Consider the following 20420-nt stretch of genomic DNA (forward strand, 5'->3'; position numbering starts at 1 on the left):
ACTCTTATGTGGATCCTGAGAAACTTAACAGGAACCCATGGGGGAGGGGAAGGAAAAAAAAAAAAAAAGAGGTTAGAGTGGGAGAGAGCCAAAGCATAAGAGACTGTTGAGAACTGAGAACAAACTGAGGGTTGATGGGGGGTGGGAGGGAGGAGAGGGTGGGTGATGGGTATTGAGGAGGGCACCTTTTGGGATGAGCACTGGGTGTTGTATGGAAATCAATTTGACAATAAATTTCATATATAAATAAAAAAAAATAAATAAATAAAAAATAAAAAAATAAAAATACAGATTAAACATTTGTATAATATATTCTAAATTATAGTAGAGCATTTATTTTATAATTGATTTATAATAATATAATTGGATACTAATAATTATGTATAATCTACTCTACACAAAACCAATGAAAAGATGTACAGTAAGATTCATTTTATTCTCATTCATCTTATTTTGTTTCAACAGGTTCATGAAGTTTATAAAATCTATATATTTTCTCTCTTTCTGGGATATTTACTGCAGTTTGAGAATTCAGCTTTATTGGTGTCTCCTCTATTAAGTTTAGTAGTAGCCTTAATGCTTGCTAAGTGCCTTCAGGTAATAAGAATTGCCTTTTTATCATTCTTGTGGTAAATTTTTTAATTGTTCATTTTTCATGCCTCACTTCTTTGTTCATGGTTGTTTTCCCCACAGCTGAATGTGAAAAAAGGAACTTTTATAGCCAAAATAATGAAAGTGATTAATTTTTACTTGGTGTGTACTCTGACAGTGACACTGAATATTATAATGAAGGTAAATAACTCTGGGTCTGAAATTCACGTAGAAGAGCAAGTTGAATAATGAAAGTACGGTGCTAAATTTTAATGAGCATGATTACATAGCATGGTAATAAAGTTTTTACAGTAAAATTATAAGTTGAACAATGATCATTCTTTCATGAGAATATAGGATTCTGATTCTTTTCTAGATACGCTTAAAAGATACACCTTATTTTCCATTTCATTTAAAATATTAAGTAATGTATGGAGTATATTGAGATGAGTAAAAGTGTTCAAAAGAGTATGTCAAGTCTCCTTGCTTCATAGTTATAGCATGTATTATTTAATTCCTTTTTAATTCATATTTTTTGTTTTATAGTCTTGCTGTGTTTTCAATTTCTAGACAGAAACATATTGCTGTGAGCATAGCTAATAGTTCTTTGTTGTAACTAGTGTTTTTTACTTCCAGATGTTTGTCCCACACAAAGAAAATGGGCACATGCTGAAATTCCTTGAAGTAAAATTTGGATTAAATATGACTAAGTAAGTTTTATTTATTAATTTTTTTAAGTTTATTTATTTTGAGAGGGAGAGAGTGCATGCAGAAGTCAGGAAGGGGCAGAGAGGAAGAGAGAGAGAATCCCAGGCAGGCTTGGTGCCATTAGCACAGACACTGACACAGGGCTCAAACCCACAAATTGTGAGTACATGACCTGAGCCGAAACTAGGAATTTCGGCTGAAATTGACTGAGCCACTCAGGCACCCCAGTAAGTTTTAGATTATATAAAAATTTATGTAGGGGCTCCTGGGTGGCTCAGTTGGTTAAGCATGTGACTTTGGCTCAGGTCATGATCTCCTGACTCTTGAGTACAAGCCCTGTATCAGGCTCTGTGCTGACAGCTCAGAGCCTGAGCCTGCTTCAGATTCTGTGTCTCCCTGTGTCTTTCTTCACGCCCCCCACCCCCCCATGCACGTGTGCTCTCTCTCCTTCTCTCTCTCTTTCTCAAAAATACACATTAAAAAAATTTTTTTTTTAATTTGTCTAACTCTATACCACTTAGAAAATATAGAGCAAAAATAATCCAAGGGGTAGTAGACACTTAATTACATACCACTTAGAAAATAAATAATTTGGAAAATTACAATATCTAGGAGAAATATATTAATATTTTTTCTCATTAAAAAAAATCTCATTTAGGGGTGCCTGGGTGACTCAGTTAAGCGTCCGATTTCAGATCAGGTCACGATCTCACGGTTTGTGAGTTCAAGCCCCACGTCAGGCTCTGTGCTGACAGCTCAGAGCCTGGAGTCTGCTTTGGATTCTGTGTCTCCCTCTCTGTCTCTGCCCCTCCCCTGCTCATGCTCTGTCTCTCTCTGTGTCAAAAATAAATAAAAACATTAAAAAAAAAATCTCATTTAGGTGTTTTATAAATTAGATGTACTTAAACCCTAATAGTGTGACAGCGTTTGAGAGTATTTTTTCTCTTAATGCAGAACAATGATACAGTCTAAAGTCAGAATAAATTAAAGATATAAAATAAAGAACCAATATAATTAAAAAAAATTTTTTAAATGTTTATTTTTGAGAGAGAGCGAGCGAGCGAAAGAGAGAGAGTGAGAGAGAGAGAGAGAGAGAGAGAGACAGCATGAGTGGGGGAGGGGCAGAGAGAGAGAGGGAGACACAGAATCTGAAACAGGCTCCAGGCTCTGAGCTGCGGGGCTTGAACTCAGGAACAGCGAGATCATGACCTAGACTGAAGTCAGACACTTAACCGACTGAGCCATCCAGACCCCCCAAGAACCAATGTAATTGTAACCACTAAAAATGTTTGCATCAAAAAGAGGTGGGCAGTAAGATACTTATTTCATAGCAAAGAAATGAGATCATAATAGTGGATTAGATCAGAAGCTGACTTTTAAATTCAAGAATAATGTACCTTTTGTTTGTTAAATGCATTTTTTAAATCTAAAGTGAAATAAATGACTTATGCACTGATGGAGTCCACTTGCATAACAGAAAAAATATTTACACATTTTTCTAGTTCTTCTAATATACCTTAGAACCTTATAATTCACTGTGATTACATGGGATTTCAGATGCTGTGCATGGAATTTCATGTGTGTTATATCACAGTTAATAAAGCTTTTGACATCGTTTAAACACTTCAGAAATCTTCTGAAGTTTGTTAAGTCAGGTATGGATATCTACTGAGGTAAAATCCCGTAAGAGGCCATATACTCCGTAAGGGCAGGGATCATGTCTTTTTCAGGGATATTTATAGGCCTGACACTTAGCAGGCAATTAGGAAAAATTGGTTATAGATCTCCATAATTGACTAGCCTTTCCCCTGACTTTTTCTTTAACCTTGGAAAACTCTAGAGTTCACAAATAGGATTAAGGGCTGCTTTTGTCTAGCATTTCTTAGTTGATGTTATGTAGCGCCCCTTTCTTCAGCACGTCAGGTACTAGATTTGTTTCGCTGGGTAATATAATAGGTATTTTAAGAATAAGGTATGGGGGCGCCTGGGTGGCGCAGTCGGTTAAGCGTCCGACTTCAGCCAGGTCACAATCTTGCGGTCCGTGAGTTCGAGCCCCGCGTCGGACTCTGGGCTGATGGCTCAGAGCCTGGAGCCTGTTTCCGATTCTGTGTCTCCCTCTCTCTCTGCCCCTCCCCTGTTCATGCTCTGTCTCTCTCTGTCCCAAAAATAAATAAACGTTGAAAAAAAAGAATAAGGTAGTGTCTCTGTCCTTAAGAATATTGACATCTTAGGGCGCCTGGGTGGCGCAGTCGGTTAAGCGTCTGACTTCAGCCAGGTCACGATCTCGCAGTCCCTGAATTCGAGCCCTGCGTCAGGCTCTGGGCTGATGGCTCAGAGCCTGGAGCCTGTTTCCGATTCTGTGTCTCCCTCTCTCTCTGCCACTCCCCCGTTCATGCTCTGTCTCTCTCTGTCCCAAAAATAAATAAACGTTGAAAAAAAAAAATTAAAAAAAAAAAAAGAATATTGACATCTCACTTGGTACTTTTTGTACAGTTAATAACATGGGTGGTATAAATAGTAAATGCCTTTACACTCACATGTGCCAACTGGGTATTAGGATTTGTAGTTCACCAGAATGTCAGGAAACATTTCTTTTTTTTTTTTTTTTAATATATATTTTTTAATTTTATTTTTTTTAATTTACGTCCAAATTAGCGTATAGTGCAACAATGATTTTGGGAGTAGATTCCTTAATGCCCCTTACCCATTTAGCCCATCCTCCTTCCCACAACCCCTCCAGTAACCCTCTGTTTGTTCTCTATATTTATGAGTCTCATCTGTTTTATCCCCCTCCCTGTTTTTATATTATTTTTGTTTCCCTTCCCTTATGTTCATCTGTTTTGTCTCTTAAAGTCCTCATATGAGTAAAGTCATATGATACTTGACTTTCTCTGACTAATTTTGCTTCGCTTAATACCTTTTAGTTCCATCCATGTAGTTGCAAATGGCAAGATTTCATTCTTTTTAATTGCCAGGTAATACTTCCTTGTATGTATAAACCACATCTTCTTTATCCATTCATCCATCGATGGACATTCGTGCTCTTTCCATACTTTGGCTATTGTTGATAGTGCTGCTATAAACATGGGGGTGCATGTATCCCTTCGAAACAGCATACCTGTATGCCTTGGATAAATACCTAGTAGAGCAACTCCTGGGTCATAGGGTAGTTCTATTTGTAATTTTTTGATGAACCTAGATACTGTTTTCCAGAGTGGCTGCACCAGTTTGCATTCCCACCAGCAGTGCAAAAGAGATGCTCTTTCTCCACATCCAACATCTGTTGTTGCCTGAGTTGTTAACATTAGCCATTCTGACAGGTGTAAGGTGGTATCTCATTGTGGTTTTAATTTGTATTTCCCTGATGATGAGCGATGTTGAGGATTTTTTCGTGTGTTGGTTGGCCATCTGGATATCTTCTTTGAGGAAGTGTCTATTCATGTCTTTTGCCCATTTCTTCACTGGCTTATTTGTTTTTTGGGTGTTGAGTTTGATAACTTCTTTATAGATTTTGGATACTAACCCTTTATCTGATATGTCGTTTGCAAATATCTTCTCCCATTCCGTCGGTTGCCTTTTAGTTTTGTTGATTGTTTCCTTCGCTGTGCAGAAGCTTTTTATTTTGATGAGGTTCCAATAGTTCATTTTTGCTTTTGTTTCCCTTGCCTCTGGAGACATGCTGAGTAAGACGTTGCTGCGGCCAAGATCAAAGAGGTTTTGAGGAAACATTTCTGTTGAGACAGACTTTCAAGAACCAGTAATGAAATGTTAATAAATATTGGATGTGCACGATACTAGGCCAGGTATTCTGAGCTATTAAAAAATGACTATAATCTTAAACTAGCAAATTGTATTAAGTGCTATAATAGAAGGATAAGTAAAGTGCCATGGGAATATGGGGAAGGAAAGATTGAGACTGGGTGACATGGAAGAATATTCATGAAATTGAAATTTGAATTGGATCTTACAGAATTAGTACGTTTAATAGGCAGATAAAAAAGACATGAATTCATCATACAATCATATATACAAGACAGTTGGATAGCAGCCTATTTGATACAGTTGTATTGCTGCTTGACACATTGTGAAACTTTGACCTTTAATTCTAAACCCAGTGATTTGTGAAGCAGGCATTCTCAGGCCACCCATGAGCTCTCCCGAAGATCACTCCATCTCTTAGCTCCTTTCCCAGGGTTAGGATTAAGGATAAAATGGTGGTTGGAGATGGGTCAGATGTTGAGAATGCAGATAAAACTATATATAAGCAGGAGCCTTGTTAATCATATTTAGCTTAGAGTCAAAAGAAGTTTATCTTGATTCTTAATAGCTTGAAATGTTTATGTGTTAAATCTTATGACTTCTGTCGTAATAATTAGGTTACTCTCTTAAAATGAGTCCCGTGGGGCACCTGGGTGACTCAGTGGGTTAAGCATCCAGTCTTGATTTCAGCTCAGGTCATGATCTCATGGTTCATGAGTTTGAGCTCCATGTCCAATTCTGAGCTGACAGCATGGAGCCTGCTTGGGATTCTCTGTCTCCCTGTCTCTCTGTCCCTCCCCGACGCACTCGTGTGCATGCTCTCTCTCTCAAAAATAAATAAACCTAAAAGAAATATTTTTCAAAATGGGTCCTAGTTGAATTACATTTATCCATATAAAACAGGACTGTCCAATAATATAATGTGAGTCACATATGTAATTTTCTAGGAGCCACATTAAAAAAAGTAAAAAGAGGGGCGCCTGGGTGGCTCAGTCGGTTGGGCGTCCGACTTCGGCTCAGGTCATGATCTCACGGTCCGTGTGTTTGAGCCCCGTGTTGGGCTCTGTGCTGATGGCTCAGAGCCTGGAGCCTGTTTCAGATTCTGTGTCTCCCTCTCTCTCTGACCTTCCCCCGTTCATGCTCTGTCTCTCTCTGTCTCAAAAATGAATAAGCGTTAAAAAAAAAAAAATTAAAAAAAGTAAAAAGAGGGGTACTGGGTGGCTCAGTTGGTTAAGCATCCAACTTCAGCTCAGGTCATGATCTCACAGTTTGTGAGTTCGAGTCCCGCATCGGGCTCTGTGCTGACAGCTCAGAGCCTGGAGCCTGCTTCTGATTCTGTGTCTCCCTCTCTCTGCCCCTCCCCGGCTCACACTCTTGCTCTCTCTCAAAAATAAATAAACGTTAAAAATTTAAATGAAGTAAAATAAATTTTAAAAAAGGTAAAATGAAACAAGGGAATTTTATTTTAATTATAAATTTATTTAATCTGATTTATTAAAATATTTTAATGTGCAAACAGTATAAAAATTACTAATGAGCTATTTTGTATTCTTTTGTCCTTTTTCATTTTCTTTTATGTTTGAAATCCAGGATACTTAAAGTAGATCTCCATTTGCATTGGCCGCATTTCAAGTGCTAATAGCCCCATTGTAACTAGTAGCTACCATGTTGAGCACTGCAGATGGAAGGGTTGGACAGCTGAATTTTTTGTTGTTTCCAGATAAAAATAGAAAGTGAAACTCTATTGAAACCATATTGAATTCTAGAGATGGTCACATTACTGGATAATACAGAGCAGCAGTTTTACATTTATTAGGGCAATTTGTTGAGAAGAGTTACTAACGCTATTATCTTCATTTATAAAGGGTACTGTTACAAGTGAATTTAGGAAATGTGTTTTGTGTTTTATGTTTTTATTGAGATAATACTTTTATGTTCAGTAGTTTATAACATCTGTGATTTTAACATCATGCTTTTTGTTTTCTCAAGGAATTTTACAATGAATTGGCTCCTGTGTCAAGAATCCCTGCAGGCACCATCTCAAGATTTTTTTTTGCGATTGACACAGTCTTCTTTATTACCTTTCTATGTTTTAGTGTTAATTATTTGTTTTCTTTCTATGATGCAAGTTATTTTTAGGAGAATTAAGTAAGTACCTATGAGAATCATCACATTGCTAACTAATACCTTATGGAAATACGTAAACTATCAATTTTTAGTATCCTTCCAATATTTGTGTATTTGTTTTAGAGTTTCTAGTTCCATTCTCTTGTTATGAACATGTACAAGATCGTTATAACTTAACCGGATAATATTCAAATTTGTTTATACATCTAAATACATGATGTACAAATTTAATGTAGGAATAATATTCATTTAAACTGTTAGACTCCTTCACTAATTTAGTCATATTTTTACTGAATGTAAGAATAATTTTTGTAACCTAAATGAAGCTAGTAATGTAAGTGATTTTAAATTATGAAGACTATTTTAAAATATTTTTGTCATGGCTGAAAGCAATAACTAGTTAAGTGATAATCTTGGAAAAGGAACCTAAAAATCTTTTTTGTCATATTTCCTGAATTTTCATATTTAGTCTTCACTGAGTCAGTTTCTTCAGGTTCTTAAAAGCCCTTTCAAGGACTTGGAGATGTATATAAGTTAGGCATTTGACTATCAGAATATACTTTCAGATTTCAAGAACCACCTGTATTTCTTTTTTTTTTTTTTTGAAAAAATTTAAGACCTTTGATTATTTAAAAATGTTTTTTCAATAGTAAAAATCATTTCCTTTGTGTAGTGGCAAGTCCTTGAAAGAAACTATTACGCTTGAAGATGGACGAATTGGAGGAAGGCCAGAAATAATTTATCATGTGATTCATACTATTTTATTGGGCTCTCTTGCAATGGTTATAGAAGGGTAAGTGTAATTTATTGGAGCTATTTGTTTTTACAATCAGTTGTCCTTTCTAATGGTAATAAATGGATACTTTCAAGAATATATTTATGAGGGACGCCTGGGTAGCTCAGTTGGTTTATGTGTCTGACTCTAGATTTTGGCTCAGGTCATGATCTCATGGTTCCTGAGTTTGAGCCTGGCATTGGGCTCTGCCCTGACATTGTGGAGTCTGCTTGGGATTCTGTCTGTCTGTCTGTGTGTCTCTCTCTCTTTCTCTCTCTCTCTGTCCCTACCCTGTTTGCACTCTCTCTCAAAACAAAACAAAACAAAACAAAAACAAAAACACTTAAAAAAATATATATATATATTTATGAAACTATAAAAACTCAAAATCTACAAACTTTCTTAATTTATCTGGAGTTTACAGAGGTGCTTATAGTACAGTGAACTGACATTTATTTATTCACTCATTTGTTCAAAAACTATTGAATGTTTTCCAAGGACCAGGCATTGTACTAGGTGCTGAAGGTACATTGGTAAGCAAAAGTGGACATACAGTTTCTAACCTTATGTGACTGTGGCCTAATGGAGGTGACAGATATTAATCACACAAAAATAAAATTACAACTTTGTTAAATGAAATAGAGGTAAATCGTGCTGTGAGGTTAAGAGTTCAGTAAATGATACCCTTTAAAGTTTGGACTCAGATGAAAAATAAGACACATGGGTATAAAATGATTTTGAATACTCAATTTCAATTTGAGGAGGGGCTTTTCCCACAGTAACAACAAGCAATTGTCCAGGTACCAACTGAATGTCCTACACTTTGACTTAATTCTGGCACTGTCCACCTAGAGGTTGCATCAGATTCCACAGTTCAAGATTACCCCCAACCCACTTCATGTGCCAGTTGCAAATCCAGGTTATTACCTGTGCTTCTGACCAACTGGCTATAAATCAGAAGTTCTTAGATCCCCCTCCTCAGGTTCAATTAACTTGCTAGAACAGTTCACAGAACTCAGAGAAACATTTTACTTACTAGATCACTAGTTTATTATAAAAGGATGTAACTCAGGAACAACCAGATGGAAGCTCGGCAGAGGGCAATGTTTGTAGGAAGCGGTCCGGAGCTCCCGTTATCTCTCTAGGTGTACCACTCTCTCCAGGTCTACCTGTGGTCGCCAACCCAGAAGCTCTCCAAACCCTGTCCTTTTGGGTTTTTATAAAAGCCTCACATAGGCATGATTGATTAAATTATTGGCCATTAGTGATTGAACTCAACCGCTAGGCCCTTTTCCCTCCCCAGAGGTTTGGAGTGGGACTGAGTTCCAACTCCCTAATCACATGGTTGGCTCCACTGGCAACCAGCGCCATCCTTGAGTGTCTTCCTAAAAGTTACCATTAACATAAAAAAAGATACCTTTCCAGTTTCATCACTTTGGAGATTCTAAGAATTTTAGGAGCTGTGAGCCAGGGATTGTACAAAGACCAAATATATGAGAAATACATTTCAATCATCTGAATGATTCTGATTCTATAAAGGTTGCATTGGAAACCACTTCTTCATGTGTGAACAAAGGGTTTCTACTATTTGCCACCCCAAATTGACCTTAGTCCTCAGACTTTGGGCTTTCCCTCTTTAATGGGTAGAGCCTTGGTAAGTTTATGCCCCTGTCTACACCTACCGTGCAAAAGGAAGATACAAAATATGGATGCCTAGAATGTTTAAGCTGGATATGCTCAATTCTCCCTCTTAATACACAAATCAGATAAATCACTGCCATGAAGAGGAGCCATTAAGATTCTGAGGTAGAGGGATAAGAGGGGAAGTAGGGAGAGATGAAAAGTATTGATCCTAGTATAAGATTTCTCAAGTTAAATTTTCTCTAATTATGAATATAGATACTGAATCACAGTCCCATGGTGCTTTTCCAAAAAGAAAGCTTAGCTGTTTTCAAGTATTATATTAATTTTTTATCTTGAAATACTATATACATCACAACCTCAAAGTTACAGTTATTATTGGGCCTGCATTTAACATCTTAATAAGCACAAATGTGCTATATTATAAATCTTTTTATTATTTGATATCAATATTTCAGCATAATTGGTTTCCTTTGTAAACCTATGTACTTTATGCATTTAAAAACATTTTCTTGGGGTGCCTGGGTGGCTCAGTCGGTTAAGGGTCCGACTTCGGCTCAGGTCATGATCTCGCGGTCTGTGAGTTCGAGCCCCGCGTCGGGCTCTGTGCTGACAGCTCAGAGCCTGGAACCTGTTTCGGATTCTGTGTCTCCCTCTCTCTCTGACCCTTCCCCATTCATGCTGTCTCTCCCTGTCTCAAAAATAAATAAACATTAAAAATAAATAAATAAAAACATTTTCTTGGGGCATCTGGAAGACTCAGTTGGTTAACCGACTGACTCTTGATTTTGGCTCAGGTCATGATTTCACGGTTTGCGGGTTCGAGACCTGCGTTAGGCTCCACGCTGATGGCAAGGAACCTGCTTGGGATTCTCTCTCCCTCTGTCTCTGCCTCTCCCCCGCTCGCACACATGCATGCTCTCTCTTAAATAAATAAACTTAAAAAAAAAAAAAAAACATTTTCTTTTAAGTCATCCGTACACTTTATCAGACTGCCAAACCCCTGACCAATGGGAATCTTTTACTGAAACATTAAGTGAGAATGGTGGTTCACACTAATAGTTAGCATTCCATAATGCCTAGTAAGTAGGATGAAGAAATGTGTTAAACCATGAATATTCTAAGTGATTCATGTTTTGATTCTCATCTCATTGCCTTGTAGTACTAGAATTTTGGTGCATGGGTTACCTTTTTCCCCCTTTGTACTCTCTCAGTTTTATTTCTCTCTGCAGAAGAACATTTTATTATCCTCACCATTCTTCATTGTTGGATCTACCATTTTAAGTTCAAGATCCTGTTTTTGAACATGTAATATGCATTATTCTTTCACTCATCTTTACTTCTTTAACTTATTCACTAGGCCTATAATACTGTGACCACCTGTTCATGCAAATAATAAGCATAGTCACCCAGAATGTGCCAGGCACTCTATTAAGTAGGCAGTAGGGATTAAAGAAATACAAAATCTACTCTTTTGCTTCAAAGAGTAAGTAAACCAAGAGTTAGAATAAAGTAAGTACTATGAGAAAGGTATACAAAGGGTGCTTTAATCACTCAAGAGGAGAGGTACTAACTCAGTTGTAGAGGGTGGACAGAGGAAGTCAATTTAAGGAAAATTTCCTAAATGGGGCAACAGCCTTCAGAGATAAATAGAGGTTGGCCAGACTGTTCATTTTCTTTTGTGTTTGTGTGTGTGTGTAATAATCTGGATAGAATAAATGTCAGGGGTGCTGACCAACAGGGTGGCTCAGTTGGTTAAGCATCCAATGCCTAGTTTCAACTCAGGTCATGATCTCACAGTTTGTGGGTTCAAGCCCCACATTGCACTCTGCAATGACAGTGCAGAGCCTGCTTGGGATTCTCTCTCTCTCTCTTTCTCTCTCTCTCTCTCTCTCTCTGTCAGAAATAAATAAACAAAAATGTTATATCAGATTTGTTTTTAGTAAGATCTCTCTGGCAGCAATAATTGAGGAAAACAAGATTAAAGGAAGACAGGCTGGTTAAGAAGGTGTCATAATAGAATTTAGAAAAGAGTAGCCATAGAGATGGAGGAAAGGGGCCAAAACTAAAATATTTGGGAATTGGAAACTGAGTAAGTAGCAGTAGGGACTGTGGCAGAGGGACTTTAGGAGGAGTTACAACTCAGAAGTTAAAGGAGTTTTTAAAGGAGTACATAATCAGAGAGTAGAAGGCAGGAAGAAGTGGTAAGCATGGACCTCAAGGGGTCTGGCTATAAAGGGAATCAGAGCCTAAGGCAGCACTAGACGAGGATGGATGGGCTTGTATCAAGAAGGAGAAACTTCTGTGCATTATGGAATGGAACACTTGAGATTGTTATGCAAACTCTGGCTAGAATACTAATCATATTTAGGGAAGTCCTAGGAGAAAAACTGAAAAGGTGCATCAACACCATATTTTTGAGGGCCCTGAAATTTAGATGAGTTTTCATTTATTTCAGTAGATTCTGGGGAACCACTAGAGACTATAACAAAAAGTGTCCTGTAATTATGTTTGAAGAAGGTTCATCTGGCATTTGGTTGAAGGAGAGTCTAAAGGTAGAGATGTTAGGGCACCTGGCTGGCTCAGTGGGAAGAGTATTCAACTCTTGTTCTTGGGGTTTTAAGTTCAAGCCCCACATAGGATATAGAGATTACTAAAAAACAACAAAAGGTAGAGATGTTAATTATCAGGCTGTTGCAATAAAATGGTAAGGAAGAGATAGATGCAGAGAAATCATTGGACTGGACATAGTGGTCTAATCTCTAGAGCAGGAAGTTGGTGTTCCAGGGAATGTTATGTACATATAATTCAATGTGAATGGTGTCTCCTCGAGTTCTAAACCAGACTCTAGTTTTGATTCTGGGTGACTTGAAGAATAGCAGGAATGGGGGTAATTAGGAGGAAATATTGGTTGACCAGAGGAAACTAATACAGTTCCTTTGTCTTAGCAATATGTATTCTATATACACATACACTACTTCTGTCAAAGTCCAAGTCAGTTTTCATTTTTCTTAAGATTTAATTTTTAAATAATCTCTATACCCAACATGGGGCTCAAACTTACAACGCTGAGATTAAGAGCTGCATGCTCCACCAACTGAGCCAGCCGGGTTCCCCTACATTTTTTTATTTTTTTTTTCAACGTTTATTTATTTTTGGGACAGAGAGAGACAGAGCATGAACGGGGGAGTGGCAGAGAGAGAGGGAGACACAGAATCGGAAACAGGCTCCAGGCTCTGAGCCATCAGCCCAGAGCCCGACGCGGGGCTCGAACCCACGGACCGCGAGATCGTGACCTGGCTGAAGTCGGACGCTTAACCGACTGCGCCACCCAGGCGCCCCCCCCCTACATTTTTTTAAATCGCCAAAAAGCTAGGGTAGCAGTATAGTACCTGCAATTTTACATTTTGCTTTTATATTTTTCATAACTATTTAATACCTACTGAAGGACAGGTTTCTAGTTTTTTTCTACTAAAACAACATACTGCAGTTAAAACCTTTGTATCTTTATATACATATACTAATATATCTGTTGACTAATTTACTAGAAATGGGGTTGTCTTGGAGTACTTAAAATTTGTCTAGGTTTTGGGGTGCCTGGGTGGCTCAGTCGGTTAAGCGTCCAACTCTTGATTTCAGCTCAAGTCATGTCTTGCAGTTCGTGGGTTCAAGCCTGTTGTCGGGCTCTGCACTGGCAGTGTGGAGCCTGCTTGGGATTCTCTCTCTCTTTTTCTTTCTGCCCCTCCCCTGCTTGCATGCTCGCTCTCTCCCTCTCAAAAATAAATAAACATGAAACAAACTGAAACTAAAAACTTAAAAAAAATTTTTTATATATTTTGCCAAATTGCCTTCTGGAAAAGTATAGCAGTTTATATTTTCTCCAAGAGTACAATCTTACTACACTCTCATCTATATTATTGCTCTTATTTCATCCTCATTTTAGTAACCTGCATGTTTTCTTGATTATTTAAGAAATGAATAACAATCTGTTGCTGAAAGTTAGAGGCTAAGCTTTTCATTTTCCCTTAACATGTGGTATTTTCATGGGTAGTAGGAAAGAACTGAGAAAAGAGAAATCGGGTTGCCTGGCTGGCTCAGTCAGTGGAGCATGTGACTAATGATCTTGGGGTTATGAGTTTGAACCCCACATTGGGTGCAGAAATTACTTAAAAAAATAAAATCTTTAAAAAAAAGATAGAGAAATTAGATAGTAATGATGTTCATGGGATATCTGATATGTGACTCCCATTCTTTTCTAGCTTGAAATACCTCTGGACTCCTTATGTATGCATGTTAGCAGCATTTGGTGTATGTTCTCCTGAACTTTGGATGACACTTTTCAAGTGGCTTCGATTACGAACAGTACACCCAGTGTTACTGGTGAGTCATTGTTATTTTGTGTTAAGTAGTTGTTTCTCTTTCAATTATACAAATGGAAACTACATTGAATACAATTGAAATGGTGTGAGTAAAGGATATTATGAGTTTCAAGTGAAAAAGAGATCCCGGGGAAAAAATTTTTTTAGAATTTCTGATTTAAATGCAGATAAGTAAAATAGAAGGTAAAAATACAAGTGAATCAATAATGTTAGAGGCTATCAAGAATTAATTTTTAGGGGCACCTGGGTGGTTCAGTTGGTTGAGTGTGTGACTCTTGGTTTCATTCAGTTCAGGTCATGACGTCACGGTTTATGAGATCAAGCCCCACGTTGGGCTTTGTGCCGCCAGTGTGGAACATGCTTGGTATTCTGTCTCTCTCCCTCTCTCTCTCTCTGCCCCTCCCCTGCTTGCGTGCACTCTTTCTCTCTCTCAAAATAAATAAACTTTTAAAAAATTTATTAAAAAAGAACTAATTTTGAGCGGCTGGGCATCTGACTTCAGCTCAGGTCATGATCTCCTCGTTTGTGAGTTTGGGCCCCCAGTCAGGCTCTGTGCTTGCAGCTCAGAGCCTGGAGACTGCTTCGGATTCTGTGTCTCCCTCTCTCTCTGCCCTTCCCCTGTTTGTGCTCTGTCTCTCAAAAATAAATAATGAAACATTAAAAAATAAAATTAAAAAAAGAATTTTTATAATATCATTCTTGATTTGATATGGAACTATTATGTGTTTTCTTTTTTGTTGTTTAAACAAAAATTTTTTTTTGGTTTTGTTTTTTTAATTTAATTTTGAGAGAGAGAGAACGAGCAGGAGAGGGGCAGAGAGAGGGAGAGAGAGAATCCCAAGGAGGCTTTGCACTGTCAGCATAGAGCCCAATGTGGGGCTTAATTCCACAAATTGTGAGATCATGACCTGAACTAAAATCAGGAGTGGGACACTTAACTGCTTAACCAACTGAGCCACCCAGGCAAACTATTGTATGTTTTCAGTGTGAATACAACATTTTCACTGTGCCTGCTATGTGCAGTGAGCTTGCAATGCAAATTAATTTCATCAGGTAGATTACAGTCTCCTATTCATAAAAATAATAAGAAGTATTGACAGGGTACTGTTAGAACACAGAGTAGGGCTACTTAATTCAGTCTTGTTAGGGATTCAAAGACTTTTCAATCTGAAATTTGAAAGATGAATTATTACTTGGATGGATGGGAAAGAAAGGATGGGCATTCATGGTAGAAGGAATAAACATAGATAGGCAAAGAACATGTTGCAATCAAAGGGAATAAAAGCAGTGGCAAAGAAAAAGCATGATATATTTACTTTTCTTGGCACATAAAATGTGAGATAAGAGTGGTCAAGAAATGAGATTGGGGAATTCAAGACGTGTAAGGTCATGAAGGCCTTTGAATATCATGCAGTAACACTTGGTCTTATCCTATAGGAAGTAGAAAAATCATTGAAATGTTTGAGTGTGAGAGAGTCAGACTTCTGTTTTCTCTCAGTTCACACTTATAATTCTTTGAAGGATAGACTTGAGGGTGACAAATTCAAGCCAAGAAGGTAAGGTACTGGCTATGGTGAATGGAAGTGATAAAAGCTTCAATATATTGAGTGTTCACCACGTGTCGGGTACTGTTTATAAAATACTTTATGTGCTATTCAGTGCTTACAAAGGCCCTAACAGCTAAGTTTTATTGTCTGTATTTTATAGACAAAGAAACTAAGGGTTAATCTGGTTAAATAACTTGCTTGAGATCACACAGTTTATAAATGTGGAAATCATGATTTACACCCAGGTTTTTCTGACTCTGGGGTCTATTCACTTAATACTGTGCTATACTGGAGTGAAAAAAATTAGAAAAGAAGGTTAGTGAGACTTGGTGCTTCAACAGTATGGAGAGACAAATCATAGATATTTCCTAGTTCTCTAGTTTGTGTGACTGTGGATTTTAGGGTTACCAAAATAGGGTTATAGACATAGGACAATAGGAAGAACAGGTTTTGGCAAAGGGATGATGAATAATTATCTTTAGTAATAGTCATGTTGTGTTTTGCTGGTCTTTTTCCAGAGGAATTTATATGTTCTTGTTTTAGCATACTTGTATATTGATATGTACTGGTGTTTTTCTTGTGTTAATTCATTGCCTTTTTGTTGCTAGCTTTTTAGGTAGCATGGTGCAGTGTCCTTTTAAGCTGTTCATAACTTAAATTCCTGGCAGAATTGTCAAATATTGATTTATTATTTGAAATACTACCATAAGTGTTACCTTTTTTCTGTTCTGTCTTAAATTTATATAGTAAATATGTATGTCTCACTTTATCTCCTGCTTAATATGTCTTAAATTCGTTAATCTTCACCCATTTCACTCTGTGAACCTAGGTTCCACATTGACTTCAGTTTCTCTGAAATTTTATAACTCTAAGAATCTGTGATTGATCATGGAGTCAATGTCTAGTACCTCCAGTACATTCTGAAATGTATCCACAATCATTTTTGTTTTAATATTTTAGGCTCTTATTCTGAGCATGGCTGTGCCCACTATAATAGGTCTCAGCTTATGGAAAGAGGTAAGAAAGGTTTTTATATTATGAAAATGTACTTTACAAGGTAGTGATAAATTTACATGTGTGTAGCATATTTATATTGAGATACTATTCTAACCAAATAAAGTGTGATATTCTTAGTATGCCTAATTTTTTATCATTAGGAACACAATACAAGAGTTAAAACGTTTTTAGAATGCCACATGATGCAATTTTCTGTGGTTTCCTTATTTATTTATTTATTTATTTATTTATTTATATTTAAATGTTTATGTATTTTGAGAGAGAGCATGTGCATGTGTGTGCGAATAGGGGAGACGGAGAGAGAGAATCCCAAGCAAGCTCCACGCCTTTAGTGGGGGGCCCATCGCAGGGCTCAGTCCTATAAACCCAGGCGCCGCTCAGTTTTCTACAGTCTAATTCTGTTACTAATTCAGTTTATAATTGGCAAAGGCCATTACTGAATAAATAGGTGATAATATTAAAAAGCAGTTTGGGGGGGCACTTGGGTAGCTCTGTCAGTTTGGGCGTTTGACTTCAGCTCAGGTAATGATCTCGCGGTTCGTGAGTTCGAGCCCCGCATCGGGCTCTGTGTTGACAGCTCAGAGCCTGGAGCCTGCTTCAGATTGTGTGTCCCCCTCTCTCTCTGCCCCACCCCTGCTTGTGTTCTGTCTCTCTGTCTTTCAAAAATGAATAAACATTAAAAAAAAACCTAAAAAACCAAAAATAAAAAACCAAGTGTTAGTGAGGATATGGAGAAATAGACACACTCATGCACTGTTTGTGGGAATGCAAATTGTACAGCCACTGTGGAAGACAGTATAGAGGTTCCTCAAATAATTAAAAATAGAACTACTTTATGATCCAGCAATTGCACTACCAGATATTTACCCAAAGAATACAAAAACACTAATTCAGAGTGATACATGCACCCCTATGTTTATTGTAGCATTATTTACAATAGCTAAATTATGGAAACAGCCTAAGTGTCCATTGATAGATGAATGGCTAAAGAAGATATGGCATGTGTGTATATATTATATATAATAATATATATGTATAATATACACACACACTTATCTTGATGAGCACTGAGTAATACAGGGAATTAATTGAGTAATATAGGGAATTGTCCATTGATATATGAATGGCTAAAGAAGATATGGTGTGTGTGTGTATATTACATATATAAATATATATATTATATGTATAATACACACGCACTTATCTTGATGAGCACTGAGTAATATAGGTAATTGTTTAATCAGTATATTGTACACCTGAAAGGAATATAATGTTGTATGTTAACTACACTGGAATTAAAAAAAGTGTTTTGGCAACTCCAAAATTTGAATATTTATAAAATAATATAAATTCTTTAGTTTATTGTAGTATAACATGAAACTAATTGCCAATAAACCTGTTAAATTAATTGTGTGTTCCTGAAAGATGAAACTGATGATTGTTTGGTAATGATAAAATTATTTATTGAGTCTAGGCAGTAAATTAACCATAAAATAGATTATTTAGATTATTTGGACTGAGAAGAATGAGCAGCTCACTGAAAGAAAGTAAAAAGATCCATGATATTTTTTCCATGAGAATGATGTTATAATATTGTTTGTCTTACGTTAGTCTCGTAGTAAATACTCTGGAGCAGTTTTGAACTTTTTGGATACTTATACATAGTTTTGGGAATTTTGTTTTGCATTTTAGTTTTTTCCAAGATTAATGACAGAACTAATGGAACTACAAGAATTTTATGACCCAGATACAGTGGAACTTATGACCTGGATAAAGTAAGAATTGAACTGCTTAACACTTTTGTTAAACCATTGTTGCATGCTATCTCATCAATTCAGGGGAAAAAATAAATTAATCCTTTTCCAAATTGTTCTCATAAAACTTAGAATTTTGCCCCATGCTTTTAGGTATATTTAGTTTTTAATTGACTTATAATTCTGATTTTCTAATTGAACTCCTCTCCATTGGAAATACAGCATTAGGTCACCTGGGTAGCTTAGATGGTTAAGCATTTGACTCTTGATTTCAGCTCCGGTCATGATCTCATGGTTTGTGGGTTTGAGCCCTGCTATTGGGCTCTGCGCTTACAGTTTGGAGCCTGCTTGGGATTCTCTGGCTCCCTCTTTCTGCCCCTCCCCTGTTCATGTGTGCACGTTCGCTCTCTGTCTCAAAAATAAACTTAAAAAAAAAAAAGAAAGTAGCATTCAGGGGCACCTGGCTAGCTCAGTCAGAGCATGTGACTCAGGGCGCGTGGGTGGCTCAGTCAGTTAAGCGTCTGACTCTTGATTTCAGCTCAGTTCATATCTCATGGTCATGAGATTGAGCCCAGTGTTGGGTTCTGCACTGACAGCACAGAGCCTGCTTGGGATTCTCTCTCTGCTGTTCCCCTGCTCACAAGCGTGTGCACTCTCTCTCTCAAAAATAAATAAATAAACTTAAAAAAAGCATGTGATTTTTGATCTCTGGATTGTGAGTTCAAGCCCCTTACTTAAAGAAATAAAAAGCTAATACATATAGCATTGATAAGTTTGAGATTTGAGACTCTTTCTGTGCTACACCTAGAAATGTAGAATGTAAAGAAACAAATATTCCTTTATTTAGTCAAGAGGTTGTTTCTTTTACCCTGGGTTGGATAAGTGGTGGATTACTAGTCTTGTTAACAAAGTTTACCAAAATTTAAGATTTTAATTTTAATAGCCATACATATTTTATTTTATTTATTTATTTTTAAATTTTTTAATCTTTATTTATTTTTGAGAGAGAGAGAGAGACAGAATGTGAGCAGGGAAGGAACAGAGAGAGAGGGAGACACAGAATCCAAAGCAGGTTCCAGGCTCCAACCTGCCAGCTCAGAGCCTGACCCAGGGCTCAAACCCACGGACCGTGAGATCATGAATCTGAACCGAAGCCGGCCACTCAACTGACTGAGCCATCCAGGCACCCCTAATAGCCATGCGTATGTTAAAACCCACACAGGACAGAAGATATGGTCTTTGGCCTATGGATACAGGGAATTGCAATTGAGACCCCGTTTTCCCTCTCTCAACACACACATATGACTAAGGGACGCTCAGAGGACTACACTATCAGTGATAGAATAGACCCACAAAATAACCATCCAGTGGTAGGGAAAGCATATCTTCCTTGGCCTCAGCTATTAGTCAAACAAAAGTCTCTCCTCTGAATTTGCAGCAGTGGATCTGAATTCACACGGGTTTGCAGTTTGAAATTATACTTGTCTAATCCAAGAAACCCCCAGTCAAAAAATCATCATAAAAAGTGGTCCTGTGTGGTTTAGAGTGTCTGATATATTCTCAACCCAGGCTACACAGGTTTCCACAAATAGGACTTCATGAAGATGAGCTCTAAAATTAAAAAACACATGACAAAACGGTCCAACACAGTGAGACCAGCTGTTGTTTGTGATAAACAACAGAATTAGATCTCTAACAATTTTTCTTTTTCTTTCTTTTTTTTTTTTAGTTTATTTACTTACTTACTGAAGTAAACTCTATACCCAATATGACCCTGACATCAAGAGTCACATGCTCTTCTGACTATGCCAGCCATGTGCCCCAGAGCTCTAGAAATTTCTGATAATAAAATTTATGTGAGTTGGTTTCTGCTGCATAATAGACTACCACAAAAGTCAGTGGCTGCAAATAATAAACATTTCTTATTTTTCACTATTTTGGCAGTCAGTGAGTAGGGGGTGGGGAAGAGTCTTCTGGTCTGGGGTAGCTGCTCTGGGACTGAGTGGTCAGGCATGGCCTCTCTCACATGTCTAAAGGTTGGGTAGGTACCAGCTGGGGGAATGGAATTGACTTGGCCACAGGCCTCTCATCCAGCTCAGGTAGCCTGGGCTCATTTAGAAGA

The 20420-nt window shown here is 37.4% G+C and overlaps 1 protein-coding gene across 6 annotated transcripts in view; it reads left to right on the plus strand.

Moving 5' to 3' along the window:
• Nucleotides 1–20420, plus strand: part of DPY19L4 (dpy-19 like 4) — a 68791-nt gene that overhangs the window by 34898 nt on the left and 13473 nt on the right. For 5 of the 6 annotated variants that reach the window (XM_040494007.1, XM_040494009.1, XM_040494010.1 and 2 more), the window contains 8 exons: nt 466–597; nt 694–792; nt 1228–1301; nt 7048–7206; nt 7859–7978; nt 13861–13981; nt 16488–16544; nt 18237–18319. In XM_040494007.1, coding sequence (XP_040349941.1) covers nt 466–597; nt 694–792; nt 1228–1301; nt 7048–7206; nt 7859–7978; nt 13861–13981; nt 16488–16544; nt 18237–18319 — 845 coding nt within the window. The remainder of the gene's footprint in view (nt 1–465; nt 598–693; nt 793–1227; nt 1302–7047; nt 7207–7858; nt 7979–13860; nt 13982–16487; nt 16545–18236; nt 18320–20420) is intronic. The other variant, XM_040494008.1, reaches the window with a different exon arrangement.

This window comes from Herpailurus yagouaroundi, unplaced genomic scaffold (assembly GCF_014898765.1).
Source record: "Herpailurus yagouaroundi ecotype Mexico unplaced genomic scaffold, PumYag 186, whole genome shotgun sequence".
In the NCBI taxonomy this organism is placed as follows: Eukaryota; Metazoa; Chordata; class Mammalia; order Carnivora; family Felidae; genus Herpailurus; species Herpailurus yagouaroundi.